Genomic DNA, 14,903 nt, shown 5'->3' on the forward strand with positions numbered 1-14,903 from the left:
TGCAGTTGCCTGGCGTTGAGGGTAGATATTAAACGAGATACCACAAGGCAGTCACACTTCGGACGGTGTTAAAATTGCTATATGATGTTGAATGACCAAGACTACTACTTATGTTTTGTCCAAATCGCAGTGGCGCCGGAAGTTCTTCAATATTGGTCCCTTGGTACCTCCAGATCTCCATTCTCGCGAGTTTCGGCTCTATCCATTGTAAGAGACGTGGACATGGTCCCTAGAATCTGTTAGCTGATCTGACCTCAATGGTGATGCAGCAGTTACCCACCAATGGTTCTGAGTCAGGTCACCGCGATCTTCCATGGTTCGCCAATTCTCCCAGTTCTTCTCAGTCTTATCGACAGAGGTAGTCCAGATCTTCTGACCCCAAATAACATACTTGAGGTTGAGAGTGTTGCGGTTCCTCATGCACCACTCGGCGATCTCTTTTCCAGAAAGGGTAGCAGACTGTGTTCCATCAGTTTCAAATGTTTTTGTCTAGCAGATGATCGAAGTGGGCACTTACACCGCCGGCATCAGAACACATGAAGTCAGTTGCAAGACCGCAGCAATGGTCAGAAGATCCAGGACAAGAGCAGTCTCTCTTACATCCAATTTCCCTGATCCTACCGGGAAACTGATTCACCACAGCCTTGGCAGCGTTGACAGAAACTTGCTTGCAAGCGCCGACAGCTGGGATCGTGGGAGCAGAATACCCCCCGAAGCCTGTGGCAGCAGAAGAGCAGCATTTCATCTGCGCAGGTCCAGGGCACTGGTTGCTAGCTGAGGCGCCCGCACAATCAGAGCTCCAGCGGCAGTTTCCCGAAGAACAGGTTGGCTTGGAGCAGCATTTGATGTTAGCGGCGTCGGCAGGGCATGCACCAGAGATGGCGGTGCCGCCGGCAGAGGTGCAAGACGCTTCAGTGATGCATACACCTGCCCGACCGCTGGGCCCGTAACAGGGCTCGTTGGTAGCGCAGAGGGAATGGGAGGATAGAAGGAGGGTGAAGAACAGGGATAGAGTTGAGGAATGCATTTTGATGGTTCTTGGGGCTGGAGTAGTTACGAGTGTTTGGTTGAAGATATTGGGGGGGAAAGTCTTGATTACTTTAACCTGAGGCTATCTTATATAGTTTTCACGTACCTCCACTGTTCTAGTAGTATGTAAAGACCAAGATCGACGCCTGTCCCACTCACTGTCTGGGGAATAGACTCAGGTTTCGAGTTGATCATGATCGTGTAACACTTGGACAAGCTCAACATATCATGCCACTCTCCCATTTCAGCAGACCGCAGCATCATTTTGGGAAAGTGTTTCATCGAAAGTGTTTTCGAGTTGCCTCTCTTTTCAGCTCTGCATGCATATTTCTTGTAAGTGCGACATACGAACTTGAAATCTGCCGGTGATCTTCTTCAGCTCTTCTTGATTGGACTTCAAAGGGGGGCATGTCACCCTGGCGATCGTGGGGATAGCCGTTGATGATCATGCTTGGCGTCTTCGGTCCGTCGCGGCTTCAAGCGACCGAAGGCACATGAGTCAAAATTTGGGTGTATAGGTTCTGTTGAAACACATATCGCTCTTTGTATCGAGTTTAACTCTTTGGAGATGAATTCCAGAACAACCGGTGAAGCGTTCTGGCTCATACCAGCGAACTAGGGTATGAATGTGTTCCGTCTCTGTCTATCCGTAAATTTGCGGAAATGAGAATAACCCCTGCATGACGTGACTTGCAGAACCATTGAACAGGAATGCTTGTGAACCATGCGTCGGTGGCTTGTTTTATCTCGACAACGGCACACAAGAAAGACGGAGGTTTGACCGGCTTAAGCTTAGATATAAACGTGAGTATGGGCTGAGGAAACAATTGGATGAGAGATAAAGGCATCTTAGGCGAGAGTCCGGCCAAGAAATGCTGATTGGCTAGAGTGAACGACGATCTCTGGGAAACAGCCTCTTCCCACCTTCCTAGAAAGTATACATGTTCCAGACAAAAAAGTGTCAATGACGTCGTTTCACTGAAACATCTTGCGAAGCGGAGACTCCGTAATTTCCATTCCCTTTCTCGTAACTCGTATTGTTCCTTCTGGGTCTGATCCCCCACTACAATCTTCGTTGGAGCATGAGATCTTCAACTTAACACGAAACAGTTCGGGTGCAGCATCTGAACAGCGACGATCCCGTTTCCTTAATGGCAGCCACCGTTTGTGTCGACTTGGAGCCAGCGCAAGCAGGCCTTTTACGTTTCTCAATGCTCGGCAATTTCACTTGATGCACAGACGAGGCAGCAGACATCAAAGTCCTTTGGGGAGACCTGACTACAATATATATGAGATACCTGGGGCAAGCCTTTTGCCTTCCCTCGTGTATGCAACAAATCCAATATGAACTCTCGTTCACTCTCACGCCAGAACTACATCACACGTTGTCCCTTCTTTTCTTCGCTTTCACCGCCTTCGGAGCCTGCAAGTCCTTCGCCGGTCTCCATCGACTCAGTTCTTCGAGGCTCCTCGCCATCCAAAAGAACATTGGGAGCATACGGCAGCTTGCCCTCCTCGCGTCGGTCAGGAGGGATAATCGTGTTGTACCAGCGGGGCACGAGGACTCCCAGTCCGATCAGTACCAAGCAGATATGGGCAAGACCGAAGCCAAGAATATGTAGAGGGTCATCACGGAGCTCGTAGAAAGCGGGATACGCAAAGCCGTAGATAATGGCGAGCACAGGCGCCGAGATGAAGCGGAGGAGGATTGGCCAAAAGGCGGGAATACTCCAGTTCTTTCCGGTTGCGACAATCACGTTGAGATCCCGTCGAAGTTGCTGGCCCTGATGAGTGCTGTTAGTAATTGCACACAACAAGCTGGATGAAAGAACTCACAGAGTAAAAAGCCATGTACCAGAAGCGTGTTATGAAGACGTTGTCCAAGAGCTTTGATAAGGCAGGACTTCTGCCGATGAATCGGCGAGCAAACCCCTTATCCTCGGTAAAGGTCAAGGCAGGCGGAAGTTCGTCAGGAGTCTTGCCAATTACACAGGAGACGATCGAGCAGATGATGAAGATACCAAAGCCAACTCCAGCACCCGCTTCAGCTTGAACCGCATGGGCAACAGCAACTCCGAGAACCATACCGCCAAAGTATCCAAAGTTCCAAATGAAAAAGGCTGGCTTTCCTACCTGTCCTGCTACGTCTCTCCAACGGTAGAAAGTTGTGGAGAATGCACATTCGCCAAACACAACGAACACTAGAGCAACATCGTTGATCCAACGGTCAACTCCTGTGAGAAGAGCATATCCGAATTGGGTGCAGAAAGGGAGTGAAATAAGGAATGAGATAATCACAAGACCTGTGACTACCCACTCGCGACGAATTTTGGGTTTGGTATCCATGACAAGCGTTACCACGGCATCCACCATGGCAAATGCAGAGCTATAACCCAGGACCACCAGGGTAAAGAAGAGTGCAAAGGCCCAGAACGATGATCCAGGAAGCTGAGTGATAGCCGTTGGCAACGTCAAAAATCCAATGGTGAATGCACCAATCCGTTCGCCGGGAACAGGCATCATATCCAGGTATCCAACGACTCCGAACGCAGCGAAGGCGGCGAACCCCTCAAAGAGGACATTGCTGCCAACAATTAGACATGAGTCCATAACAGCATTGGCATGCTTCTGATTGTAAGAGGCATAAGAACTGAAATAGCCAAAACCGACACCAGTTGAGAAGAAGACCTGGCCAGCTGCAGTCTGCCAAATGTCACCGGATCCCAATTTCTCGCCGTTCCACTCTCCAAAATACAGCTTTACGCCGCGACCAGCGTTTGGAAGTGAAACAGACCGGCCGACAAGGATGATAGTCAAGACAACAGGTAGACCCATGGTGAAGTAGACAACACGACCTGTCTGGCCAATACCGCGGAAGATGGAGATCCATACGAGGAACCACACGAATGCAGTCCATCCAACAGTCTCTCCGATAAGGGCAGTGCCAGGATATTTGACGTAGTCTATAACACCACTCGACGTCTTGTTACCGGGAATCGCATCGACATTCTGCACCACGTCTTGGTAGTAGTATTCCTCAGCACGTCCCTCCCACGGCAGAGGACTCTGGAACGAGTTCCGGAAGTAGATCATGATCCAGGAAAGATTGACGACGAAGTACGGACTAACCATAAATCCGATGTATAGAAGACTGAAGCCGAGACCTTTGAGACGGTGGTTGATGTTGTTGAAAGCGACGACAGACCCTCCACGGTACGCTTGACCAATACTGACTTCGAGAATCAAGGCCGGGATGGCAATCAGGAAAACACACATGAGATATGGAATAAACCATTGCAGGCCGTTGTTGTTGTACACCTGTGAAGGGTACCGAATTAGGTTTCCCATACCGGCGCAGCCTCCCATGGCCGCAAGCAAGAAGGAAGCTCTCGAATTCCATTGATCACGGCCATCTTCGGATGTTGATGGTGGAGGTGAGAGCTTTTGGCCGATCTTTTTGAGAATTGGTGGGATCGCCATGGTGAAGCTGATACGTTTGAGGGCGAGGGGGAGAGGAACTTATTCGGCTGAGTCGTCTTGAGTATCAAATTTCGGTAGTCATAGGGTGAGAGTTCCACAAGGAGTGAACTTTTCACATAAGAAAACTCAGGGACACTGATTTCACTGAAATGTCTAGAAACCCGAGACTCTGGAACTGATTATTTCACCAGGGAAGGATCCACGTGCGGACGGCCCGTCTTTTATTGCAGATACTTCCTCCATAAAATCAGGGACGAGCCAAGAGTTTACATTTTTACAAGGACTATCGGAGGATCGCCTCAGTCGACGGGGAGCTGTTGGATTTGCTACTTGCTGCCGGGGACAAGATCGACTTGGCCGACTCCATTGAAATGCTTGGCTTCGTATGACAAGAAACGAATCTACGAACAAGACTCCGCTGCCAAGGTGCCCAGAGACTTGGCGCGTTGGGGCCGTGGTCGTGGGAGGATGATGCTGACCTATGTCTCTGCTGCAAGATGATGGCCAGCAGACGAACATTGTCAATTCCGGACTGTAGAGACTTTGTTTCCTTCTTTTATGAGGTTGACATATTGCTAGAGGTGAGTGTTGCTGAGAGCCACAATTAACTAGAGGAGGTTAAAATTAAGCATAACACAAACTTGACCTTGAACGCTTATTTCCGGGTTTCAAACGTCTCGAGGGTCCCAGTGCCTCGTGTCTTGGCATCGGAGGGTAAGACGGCACCAACCACTTTTCTCTTGGCCAAACGCACGCAAGGAAAGGATGAAGAAAAGCTTTAGCTGGAGGCTCATGCGAGGTGATACATGTAGATGTACAGCATGTCACAGGTTTTTACGGCAACCCCGTGCCCAAGCACGTCACTTGTGGTAACATTGGATAGAAAGGATCGAGAGGCGTGGGGGAGAGGCTGGTCTGAAAGCGAAGGGCACTCACTAATCAAAGCTGGGTCTCGTCTCGGGAAATTGACTGGTTTTACCTAGGAGATAACCTACACCCATGGTTCCATGGCTTCCACTTTGACTGTCACGTATCATCAACACTATTTTCCCCTTGCATTTTACTAGCAAGAAAATCAATGTAAAAAATGAGTCTAAACTAGTTGAGCTCGTCAGAACAAGCCCATATTGTGTAAACTTTGACCCGCATCGAGAGATATGAATACATACGCTGTCTCATATTTTATAACAATTTGCCTGCCTATTTGGGCCTTGATGGTGTCGAATCAGAAGAATATGACTGGTAAATCGAACCATAAAGATATCCCCAAAGGAAATATTACAACGCCAAGCCAACAGCCCGGTCTTGCTAGCTCATGACGTCTTTTGCTAGGGCCCGCGATTCAGAACCAGGCACCGACATTCTTCGAGCAGCGAGTGGATAGAGGCAAGTCGCAGCCCTGATTTGAGAGGTCGCAATGCTTGTCGAGGACGAGTATGCCGTGGGGAACCAGGGGATGAGCAGTGGTTTCCATACTGTTGTAGGGCTCGGTGACTCCGGACTGTCGGCGCTGTTACGACTCTATAATCTTTGTGGTCGAGGGTCCGAAGTAGTCTCAGCATGTAGTGTTATTATGGTTCTTGTCGCGACGGGGAGTTACAGATACCTGGTCTTGGTCAAGGCGCCTGGACTGGAGAAGCTATGGATGGAGTCATATGATATGGTCAACTCCCCGAATTATCGAGCTGTTTGAATTCATCAGATGGGCCTTCTTGGTCTTGGCCCAACGCCACAGTTGCTCCGGCAAGTGGATATCAATATCAATCACCACATGATGCGGCTGTCGGCGAACACGCAATATTCATGGTAGATGATAATACATGAGCAGCTATTTTCGATGGAAGCCCCTTACTATGGATGTAAAGCTACTTGATTTCGACGTTTTATTGCTACAAAGTAGTAGTCTTGGCACCGAAACTGAGTGTCCCTGTCTCCAGCAAGTTTGAAGATCGTGGGTGCTCCTAGGGTTATCTGGACTTTTGTACGACGTAGTCTTTAAACGAGACTTTCCGTCAAGCTCAGAGAAACTTGACACACACGAGGGAAGTAAGTCGTCATAAATTTTAGTAGTACTGACATAACTTATAGCCGGGCTTGGTCACAATAACCATATAGATCCATGCATCAAGCAGTCTTGGGAGTACTTTCAGGCTTTAGACCATAGACCATAGACCATGCGATTTTCTCGATGTTAGTTGCCATGGACTCTCGACAAACTTAGCATCAAACTCACACCTTGAAATGAGGCAGTGCTCTTGGCTCCTTGAGTGCCTTTCGCATCTGGCTGACCAAAATCGTAACCTCCTCTTCCGACCAACCTAGGATCTCTCCGATTGGGAAGATGGCAAAAGCATCGATGGAGTGGTCAATAAAAGCCCCATTGTAGAGACCAATCTGCTTCAGCTTCTTGTCTTGAGGCCAACCTCCAACTGGGAGCTTCCACGATTTGGAAAATAGATATGTAAATCCTGCTTCTCGCATATACTCCTCCAGATGGCCATCTCGCGCAATCTCCCAAGTTCGACCAGTTTGATGACCGCATTCAAAGAATATTTTGCACCATTTCTTGAAAATGTGGCCTTCGTCCTTCTCGATCTTGGGGTTCTCGCTGTGAGTTTCAATGTCGATCTCAAGACTCTCGACCCAACCCCCTGGTCGTACGTGGGTAAACGCTTGACGGTATAGTTTCTTCCAGTCGTCGATCGCACCGTAAAGATACCGGATATGGATGAAGTCAAACTCATCGGGCTTGAATGTACAGTCGAGTTGGGCATCATCGATTTGAAAGCTGCAGTTTGGGGGCATGAATGCAGGCTGGACGGCTGAAATGTCTGTTCCAACTACTTCAGCAGTCGGGTACTCATCGGCCGTGTCACTGGATTTGATAGAGATCCAATTTCAATAGCCGAAGGGGGTTTTACATGGCCCATATTCCAGTCCCGGTACCAATGTCGAGGATTTTCTGAGTGGAATTAGCCTCGTTGCATCTAGTCTCCCTATGTTCATACCTGAGGATTCTTGTCAATGGGGGCTAGGTGGAGCTTATCGTCGAATAGCAGCAGTGTATAGTGATGTCTTCAAGATGAAGGTTATTGCATGCTCCAACTCTTCAGCGAGCGAGGTGCCTTACAGTATATCCTGGCCCTCTTGACAATCATCATCAGTAGGCGCCCTGGATATGATCAGATCACTTGCTTGACAGTTTTGTTAAAGAATAAGCTCAACGTACCAGTATTCTGTTGTTTTCGACCGTTGGAAAGGCCGGCCGTTGATGTGTCTGTATTCGAGGATGCTCGATGTGAGGGACGCTGTCGAATCTCGAAGGCTGTCGGTGATACAGCGAGAATTGCCGCCATTGTATGGCATATACAACACAAGTAAACAGCTTACCTCCCAGTGCTGATAGTCGGATTGTCATCATCCATGCTACCAACAACTTGAGGATCCTATCGAGTCAACGATATGCCCGACGGTTTGCAACGATCTTGTAATTGAAAGGATCAACATGCGAACCTGTCCCTTCTGGCATTGCCGTCACAGGAGCAGTGATGCAGTTATATGGTCCACCAACACACATTTGTCCAAAAGTCCGTTACCTGAGACTTCGTCATGAGGTGACTGCATGATAGATGAGGGGTTTGTGCTCGCTTGTAATACATTTTCGAAAACATTATGGCCTGTTGTATGGTATCATGATAGCATCAACATGGATCACGGAGACTAAGCACAGAGTATACAGTGAAGGATGAACCTAAAGTTTTACCCCAGAACTACCAATGTATATTTGTTTTTCTGTGTAGCATTGTTAAGTCAACGCTGGCTCTAATGAAAATCTCAATTTGTGCTCTAAAAACTCCTGCAATGGTATCTCCTCCAAAGCATCAACAACGCTCGAGCCCAGACGCTGCATCACGATCCCCTCCCTCAAAAACACCATTTTCTCCCTTTTCGTCTTTCTAATTCTCTAGAGCTCTTGTGCCCGGCTCGATTCGCCAGCAATGCTTTCTTCGTACTCTGTCAAACGCAATGCCTCTTCCACGTCATTTACAAAGTGTCTTTCGCCAGCCATTTCCACAATGCCACTGCTTGACATCAATCGCCATACAGGGTGATCCTTGCGAGCTGGGCATCGAGAAAAGTACACCCGCACTCCTCGATCGTGGTAGTTGCGTACGATCTCAGTCAGAACCTGCGTACCAGATCCATCCATGGAGGTTACACCGTGGATATCAAAGATGACGTTTCTGTTCATGTCGGTACTGCGAAGGCGAGGCAGAGCAGGGTGTGCTTTCGATGTGCCATAGAGCTCCAGCCGACGAAGTCGGGACTTGAGCTCTCCTGTATTGGCGAAAGTCAAAGGCTCTGGGATCTTGACGATAAGACAACCTTCAACGAATTCAAGACTCGCCTTGTCACCTTCAGCATTCTCAAATCGATTTGTCCCCGGAATTCGACCCAGGATCTGGATGCGTGGTCGCGTACTATGCTTGATAACCATGAGCATCGACAATCCTACACCGAATGCCATGCCAAGTGTGAGAGAGTAGAACATGGTTGCAAGGAAGATAACAGCCATAAGACCTAGCTCAGTCCAGCCACGGATCTTCAAGAAGAAGCCAATGTCATGGGGCGCCTCTTCTATCAACGAGTAGGCGACGACAGAGATCATTGCCGATAGGACAGGTTTCTAAGTGATGTTAGCTCATGTGTCACACATAGGTCTCATAGGGTACTCACTGGCAGGTAATAAAAGTAGGGGAGAAGGAAGAAGATGGATAGCAGAGAGATGATGCTCAGAAACATGGAACTGGCAGGACTCTTGCCTCCGGTGCTCTTATTCACCTTGCTTCGTCCATATCCGCCAAAAGCTGGGAGACTCATGAAGCATCCACCAACCATATTGGCGATACCCAGCGCAATCATTTCTCTGTTGGCACTCAGCTGGATGCCCTGGATAGTCTCACTTGAGCCCAGACTCTTTGCAGCTACTGAGGATTCGAAAAATCCAAGAAGTGCAATGAGGAACGATGTGGCCATGGCACTTCGAATATGCGGCATATGCTCGAGCTTGAAGGGCCATTGGAAGGCAAGAAGCTGGCCGTTGGCGGCCTTGACTGTGCCCAGAATCTCAACTCCCTGGTTCTCCCAATCGAGGCGCCAGCAAAGAATTGCAGATACAACAACGACCACGAAACGATCCGGGACATAGGCAACGCCAGGATACCGAGGCTGAAGGCGATTCTTAAGTTCACTAAAAGCACAGTCAGAATCGCATCAGAGAGGAAGCCACAAAGCGCCACTTACCGGCAGATCATGATGACCAGGAAGCTAATTCCGGCGATGGCAAATGTCAAACCATGCGCTTCGTGAATGTTGTTAATCATAAACCTGATCTTCTCAACGGGACTGCCGTGGCTGACACCAGCATCGTCAGCCAGTTCAGCGAGTCCCAACTCAGGAATCAACTGGTCAACGGCAATGACAAAACCGATCGCGCTGATGAACCCGCGGAGAAAAGGCCTGCTGAGAACGCTGTCCATGAAACCCAATCGCGCAAGGCCAGCGATGAGTACCATAGCACCCGCCATGCCAGCGACAATTCCACAGATTTGCGCATGCAACAAATCATTGTCTTCGTCTTCTCCAGAACCAACATTCTGCTTTACAACAGTTCCCACAAGAAGGGAGCCGGCAGCTTCAGGACCAACTACCATCTGTGGACAGGACCCCAGAAGGGCGTAGATGAAGGGGTTGAAGATGAAAGCGTAGAGACCGTGAATCGGAGGGACGTGGGCGAGATTCGCAGCGAGGGAGAGGGCCATCGGTAAGTAGAAGGAAGCCATGGTAATGGCCGCAACAAGATCGCCACGCAGATATGAAACCTTGTACTGGCGCATCCAATTCAAGCAGGGGACGTAGTACGCAAGATACCTGATAGAAGTTAGTACATCGTTTAACGGCCTTAGGGACTGCAGTAGTTACATGAATGCTGTATCCTCGAAACCAGCTTGTTCAGCCAGCATACTGCTATGGCCCATGGTCTTTGTTCGCATTCTCTTCTTCAGCCACTTCTTCCAGTCTTCATGGCCCACGATTGTCGTGATAGCATTGTCTAGAACAGGAATGTGTGTGCCTGAGCCTGCAGTCTCGCTACCATCCTCATCGGTGCTCCTCATAGCCAAGGTCGGACTCATGGGTCGCGGACTGAAAGTGCCATGGCTGCAGACACCAGGATGTGCAGGGTGAACACTTCCTCGGCGTGTGTTTGAACGCTGGTTGTTCCCGTCGATTAGGGGCGTTGTTTCGTTTGCGAAGATCTCGTTTATTGTAGCTCCGGGAGGATGTCCTGGCGAATCTGGAGGCGATGCGACCGGGATGCTCGTGGGAGTCGTAGAACCTTCTGCGGCCGGGCTTTCGCTCTCGATTCGATCATGAGCGCTCAGAGCTTGACGGAGAGCACTGGGCTGAGTAGGACGGTGGTCGGTCCCGGAGTTGGTACGACTGTGGGAAGGTCGTTTGGCCATGATTGTGGAGTTCGATCGAGTCGCAGTCTGAGTTTAATGGAGTTTGGTTGAATTGGGAATTGAAGTCTAGGGAACTGCATATATCCAGCGAAGTATTCAATAAGTTATGCCCGAGCTTGGCTCGAGAGAAATTCCTGTTTCTGGCACAGAGCCAAGTCGACAAAGGCCAACAGATGAGAGTCGACTAACTAGGTAGAAAAGCGACGGAGAGGACGCGACTGACGATGAAGACCGATGCATGGAATCTATATAGTCAACGATCATGCAAAATCAATTTGCGGTGAAAGACAAGAAAAATTGAGGAACAAAAGAGAAAAGATCAAAAGTTCATGGCTCGCTAAGGTAGGACTAAAAGATGAGGAGCACGAGTCCAAGGGTTCCATTCCCGTGTAAGGTATCAGCGAGGGCAGGTCCCTTGACTCTATGTGTGCAATCATCAGCATTTTCCTTAGGTTCCTATGGACCCCAGTCGCCATCAATCTCAGATCTAGCCTAGCTTCTCCGCCAATCAGACGCAACCGTTGGCAAATGCCACCCACGCAAGCCCAACTTCTGGCTGCGTTTTGAGGCTGTTCGGTGACATCAGAGCGCTAGCCCCAGGTGACTTCTAGCGGGGTTTCCCACCGCCCTCTCGGGGAATGTGAGCGAATGGCTGATCTCGTGTTTTTCAGCGATCCCTGCTGCTTTAACGTTTATGGTGTAGAAGCTGATGCCGGGAACCCGACTTCGGCCGTAAAGTAATTCTTGGAGAATAATATCCACAAAGAACAAGTTAGGTAGCCAATACACTGTGCGTAGATGTTTGGAGCTTCACTTCTGGGTTATCATTACTAAGATTTACAACAAAACGGTCACAAGCAGCAAAACCACAGGGTACAAGATTATCACCACCAAAGTTCATGATATTACGCTATCAATTCCCTTGGCTGATACACTTTGATGAGACAACTGCCCGTTCCGGAATCGTTTTACTAGTTAACTTGACTCCGAAATCTAATTAAAGACAAGATTTTATGCTTTCCAATTTGCTAATATCGCTCGAAATCATAAATACATCCCCAACTGACTCGCTTATATCGAGATCTGGTGGTGTTACATAATTAGAATATCTCAGACGTGCACTGTCTGTTTTAGACCTGCTCGTTGACAAACAGACCAGCCATGCCCTGGCCTGTACCGATGCACATACTGGTCAACAGCATCTTCTTCTTTCGCCGCCTGCACTCGGAAAGGCCTGTAACAATCTGTCGAGCACCTGTAGCGCCCAGTGGGTGACCAAGAGCGATAGCTCCTCCGCGAGGGTTGAGCTTGTCTGATGTCAGACCAAGCTTGTCTTGACAGTAAACAGCCATGGAGGCAAAGGCTTCGTTGATCTCAACAATATCAATATCGTCGAGGGAGATGTTGTGCTGGGCAAGAAGCTTGGGAATGGCAATGCTAGGACCAATGCCCATGATGCGAGGCGCGAGGCCAGCGACAGTGGAACCAACGTACTTGGCCATGATAGGCTGGCCCAGCTTGATGGCTGTAGATCGCTTCATCAGCAACACGGCAGCAGCTATAAAAAAGTTAGTGGGAGGCTCCTCGAATCGAACAGAATAGACTTACCTCCGTCAGTAAGCTGGCTGGCATTGCCTCCAGTTGTAGCCCCACCCCATTGAGGGAAAGCAGATCGAATCTTGCCGAGGCTTTCAGCGGTAGTGCCTGGTCGGATACCCTCGTCCTGGGTGAGAGTGACCTCCTTCTCCTGACCATCGGGGCCTTTGACCTTGGTGGTGATGGGTACGATCTCATCGGCGAACAAACCAGCCTTTTGCGCCGCCTCGGCCTTTTGGAAACTCTCAGCCGCGTACTTGTCCATCACATCACGGGTAACGCCAAAGTCCTTGCTGACATTCTCGCTGGTCCAACCCATGGGCTGCATGCAATCCACGGACTCCTGGCTTTGTGATGTAACAGCCTCGTCGAAGGGCTTCTCGAGCGCGTCGCCACCGATGGTCATTTGTTCAGCACCCATAGCGATACCGATCTCGATGGAGCCATTGAGAATGGAGTGGGCAATATCGGCAGTGGCCTTCAGACCAGAAGAGCAGAATCGGTTGACGGAAGAAGCACCAGCGGTGTTGGGGAAACCAGCAGCGAGAGCAGAAGCGCGAACCTTGTAGGCAGCCTTGGCATCGGAGACCTATTGATCATCGATTAGGAGAGTTCGATTTGGCTCATGGGGTTGCGACATACGTTTCCAAGGCAGATATCCTCAACAAGGGCAGGGTCGAGGTTCGATCGTTCCCGAACCTCCTTGAGCAGAGCATACACCATGTATTCGAGAGAAGTATCCTTGAAACCGCCCTTCTTCGCCTTTGTGAGAGGGGTTCGGGCAGCGAGGGTGATGACAATGTCATCAGGGTTCTTCGCTTGACTATCATGGCACTGTTAGATTCGGTGACAATGATTCGTTCGGGCGATCGCGACTCACATGCTGTTTAGCGCCGACCCAGGGGCCAGGTGCTTGATGATGGAACCAATACGTTCAGCGGCCATTGTGTATATTCTGTGCTGTTAATCGACAAAACTTGCGTGTCAGGTTGGATGATAATCAAGTTGAGGCGACAGCGCAGTTGGCTCTAAAATAGGAGAAAAGGATGCCGAGGCGAAGTCCATCATGGGAGGGGTCTGGGGTAAACATCGACGGAAGCTGCAGCGGTACTTGCGACGGCGCATCCAAATGTGTGGGGTTAAGCCGAGGTAGCGCTTCGAGACTGACCACTTCCCGAGGTTTCGGGGTATTACATAAGGCAGATTGATGACATAATGTCAGCGACCTCGGCGAGAAGCCATGGCTTTAGAAAAGGCCATCGTCTTTAGCTATCTCGGCAAGGCAAATACCCTATGAAAAGTTCCCGAACTTTGATCATTGCCTGTTAGTCACGATATGAGTATTTAGTTGCCCATTGATCTGTGCATTGTACCCTCCATACACAATGTCGCTTTGACTGGATAGCATCTCTCCCCTGCCTTGAGAACTTGTGCAACCAAGCTCACCATAAAAAACGACTGGAATGCAAAGAAAAACTCAACATGCCGTTGGCTCAACGGATGATTCTCACTTTCCATGACACTTTTTCTCTAGTTCGTAACTTACGGTCTATTCCACTCTCTCCGTTATGTGTCATTCTCTGACATTCTTGAGGAAGACTGAGCACGCGCCAAAACAGTGAAGAGCGAGCGCCCATGATGTGAAGCATGGGGTTGGCATCCCAACGCCAGCCCATTCTTAGATGACAATGGGTCCGCCGACCTGGTCCAGTCTTCATTATATCGATTTCGACGGGTACTCAACCTACGAGAGCATGGCGTAGTGTCGCGCTTGTTCCTGGATCATCATGATGATCCAATAAGAGCACTGGATTCTATAGAGCGTGTCTCGGAAGTCCCTAGTTTCTGGATGTCTGGACCCTGGCTCGACAGACTATCTTCCCGATGCGGCCATGTAAACCAACCAATAGATCGGATAGCTTCATACTATATCCATTCTCGGCGACTTTCCAGAAGCCACCGCTTACAATATGTCCAGGCTACATGATAGACGAAGAAAGGTTATGGAATGATGCTTGTTGAATGTTTCCTCATAAGTCGAGGCCGCGCCTATTTTTGCTCTCTTCCTCATGGCTGCGATCTCCATTGTCAATGGCTGACTCGTCACTCCTTCTTATTGGCAATCTTTCTGATAATCTGCTGAAGCTGAACTTTCATACTTTCTTTTCATACTTAGCTGTACCTATTTGTACTTTAACTTGACCGCCACTGGGGCAGAATATCAGGCAACGTCAGTGCACCCCTAAAAGCTGAGAAGAACAGTCCCGACTCTCC

General features: G+C 49.3%; 5 protein-coding genes across 5 annotated transcripts; all 5 read right to left on the reverse strand.

Moving 5' to 3' along the window:
• Positions 1-28: 28 nt before the first annotated feature.
• On the reverse strand, positions 29-1,027 carry FMAN_12566 (uncharacterized protein; the record flags this gene model as incomplete). Its single annotated transcript, XM_041831445.1, has 3 exons — positions 29-229; positions 277-459; positions 518-1,027. 3 exons carry the CDS (start codon positions 1,025-1,027, stop codon positions 29-31), a joined length of 894 nt encoding a protein of 297 aa, XP_041682007.1.
• Positions 1,028-2,402: 1,375 nt separating this feature from the next.
• FMAN_12565 (uncharacterized protein) lies at positions 2,403-4,509 on the reverse strand (the record flags this gene model as incomplete). The annotated part of the gene is made up of 2 exons (XM_041831446.1): positions 2,403-2,813; positions 2,866-4,509. The coding sequence occupies 2 exons, from the start codon at positions 4,507-4,509 to the stop codon at positions 2,403-2,405; spliced, it is 2,055 nt and encodes a 684-aa protein (XP_041682008.1).
• A 2,229-nt stretch (positions 4,510-6,738) lies between these two features.
• On the reverse strand, positions 6,739-7,865 carry FMAN_12564 (uncharacterized protein; the record flags this gene model as incomplete). The annotated part of the gene is made up of 5 exons (XM_041831447.1): positions 6,739-7,384; positions 7,431-7,471; positions 7,518-7,584; positions 7,640-7,655; positions 7,739-7,865. The coding sequence occupies 5 exons, from the start codon at positions 7,863-7,865 to the stop codon at positions 6,739-6,741; spliced, it is 897 nt and encodes a 298-aa protein (XP_041682009.1).
• Positions 7,866-8,473: 608 nt separating this feature from the next.
• Positions 8,474-11,033, reverse strand: FMAN_12563 (related to sulphate transporter proteins; the record flags this gene model as incomplete). Its single annotated transcript, XM_041831448.1, has 4 exons — positions 8,474-9,196; positions 9,247-9,760; positions 9,814-10,440; positions 10,492-11,033. The coding sequence occupies 4 exons, from the start codon at positions 11,031-11,033 to the stop codon at positions 8,474-8,476; spliced, it is 2,406 nt and encodes an 801-aa protein (XP_041682010.1).
• A 1,130-nt stretch (positions 11,034-12,163) lies between these two features.
• Positions 12,164-13,574, reverse strand: FMAN_12562 (putative POT1-acetyl-CoA C-acyltransferase, peroxisomal; the record flags this gene model as incomplete). Its single annotated transcript, XM_041831449.1, has 4 exons — positions 12,164-12,591; positions 12,642-13,218; positions 13,272-13,452; positions 13,510-13,574. 4 exons carry the CDS (start codon positions 13,572-13,574, stop codon positions 12,164-12,166), a joined length of 1,251 nt encoding a protein of 416 aa, XP_041682011.1.
• Between the last annotated feature and the right edge of the window lie 1,329 nt (positions 13,575-14,903).

This window comes from Fusarium mangiferae (genome assembly GCF_900044065.1).
Source record: "Fusarium mangiferae strain MRC7560 genome assembly, contig: FMAN_scaffold005, whole genome shotgun sequence".
In the NCBI taxonomy this organism is placed as follows: Eukaryota; Fungi; Ascomycota; class Sordariomycetes; order Hypocreales; family Nectriaceae; genus Fusarium; species Fusarium mangiferae.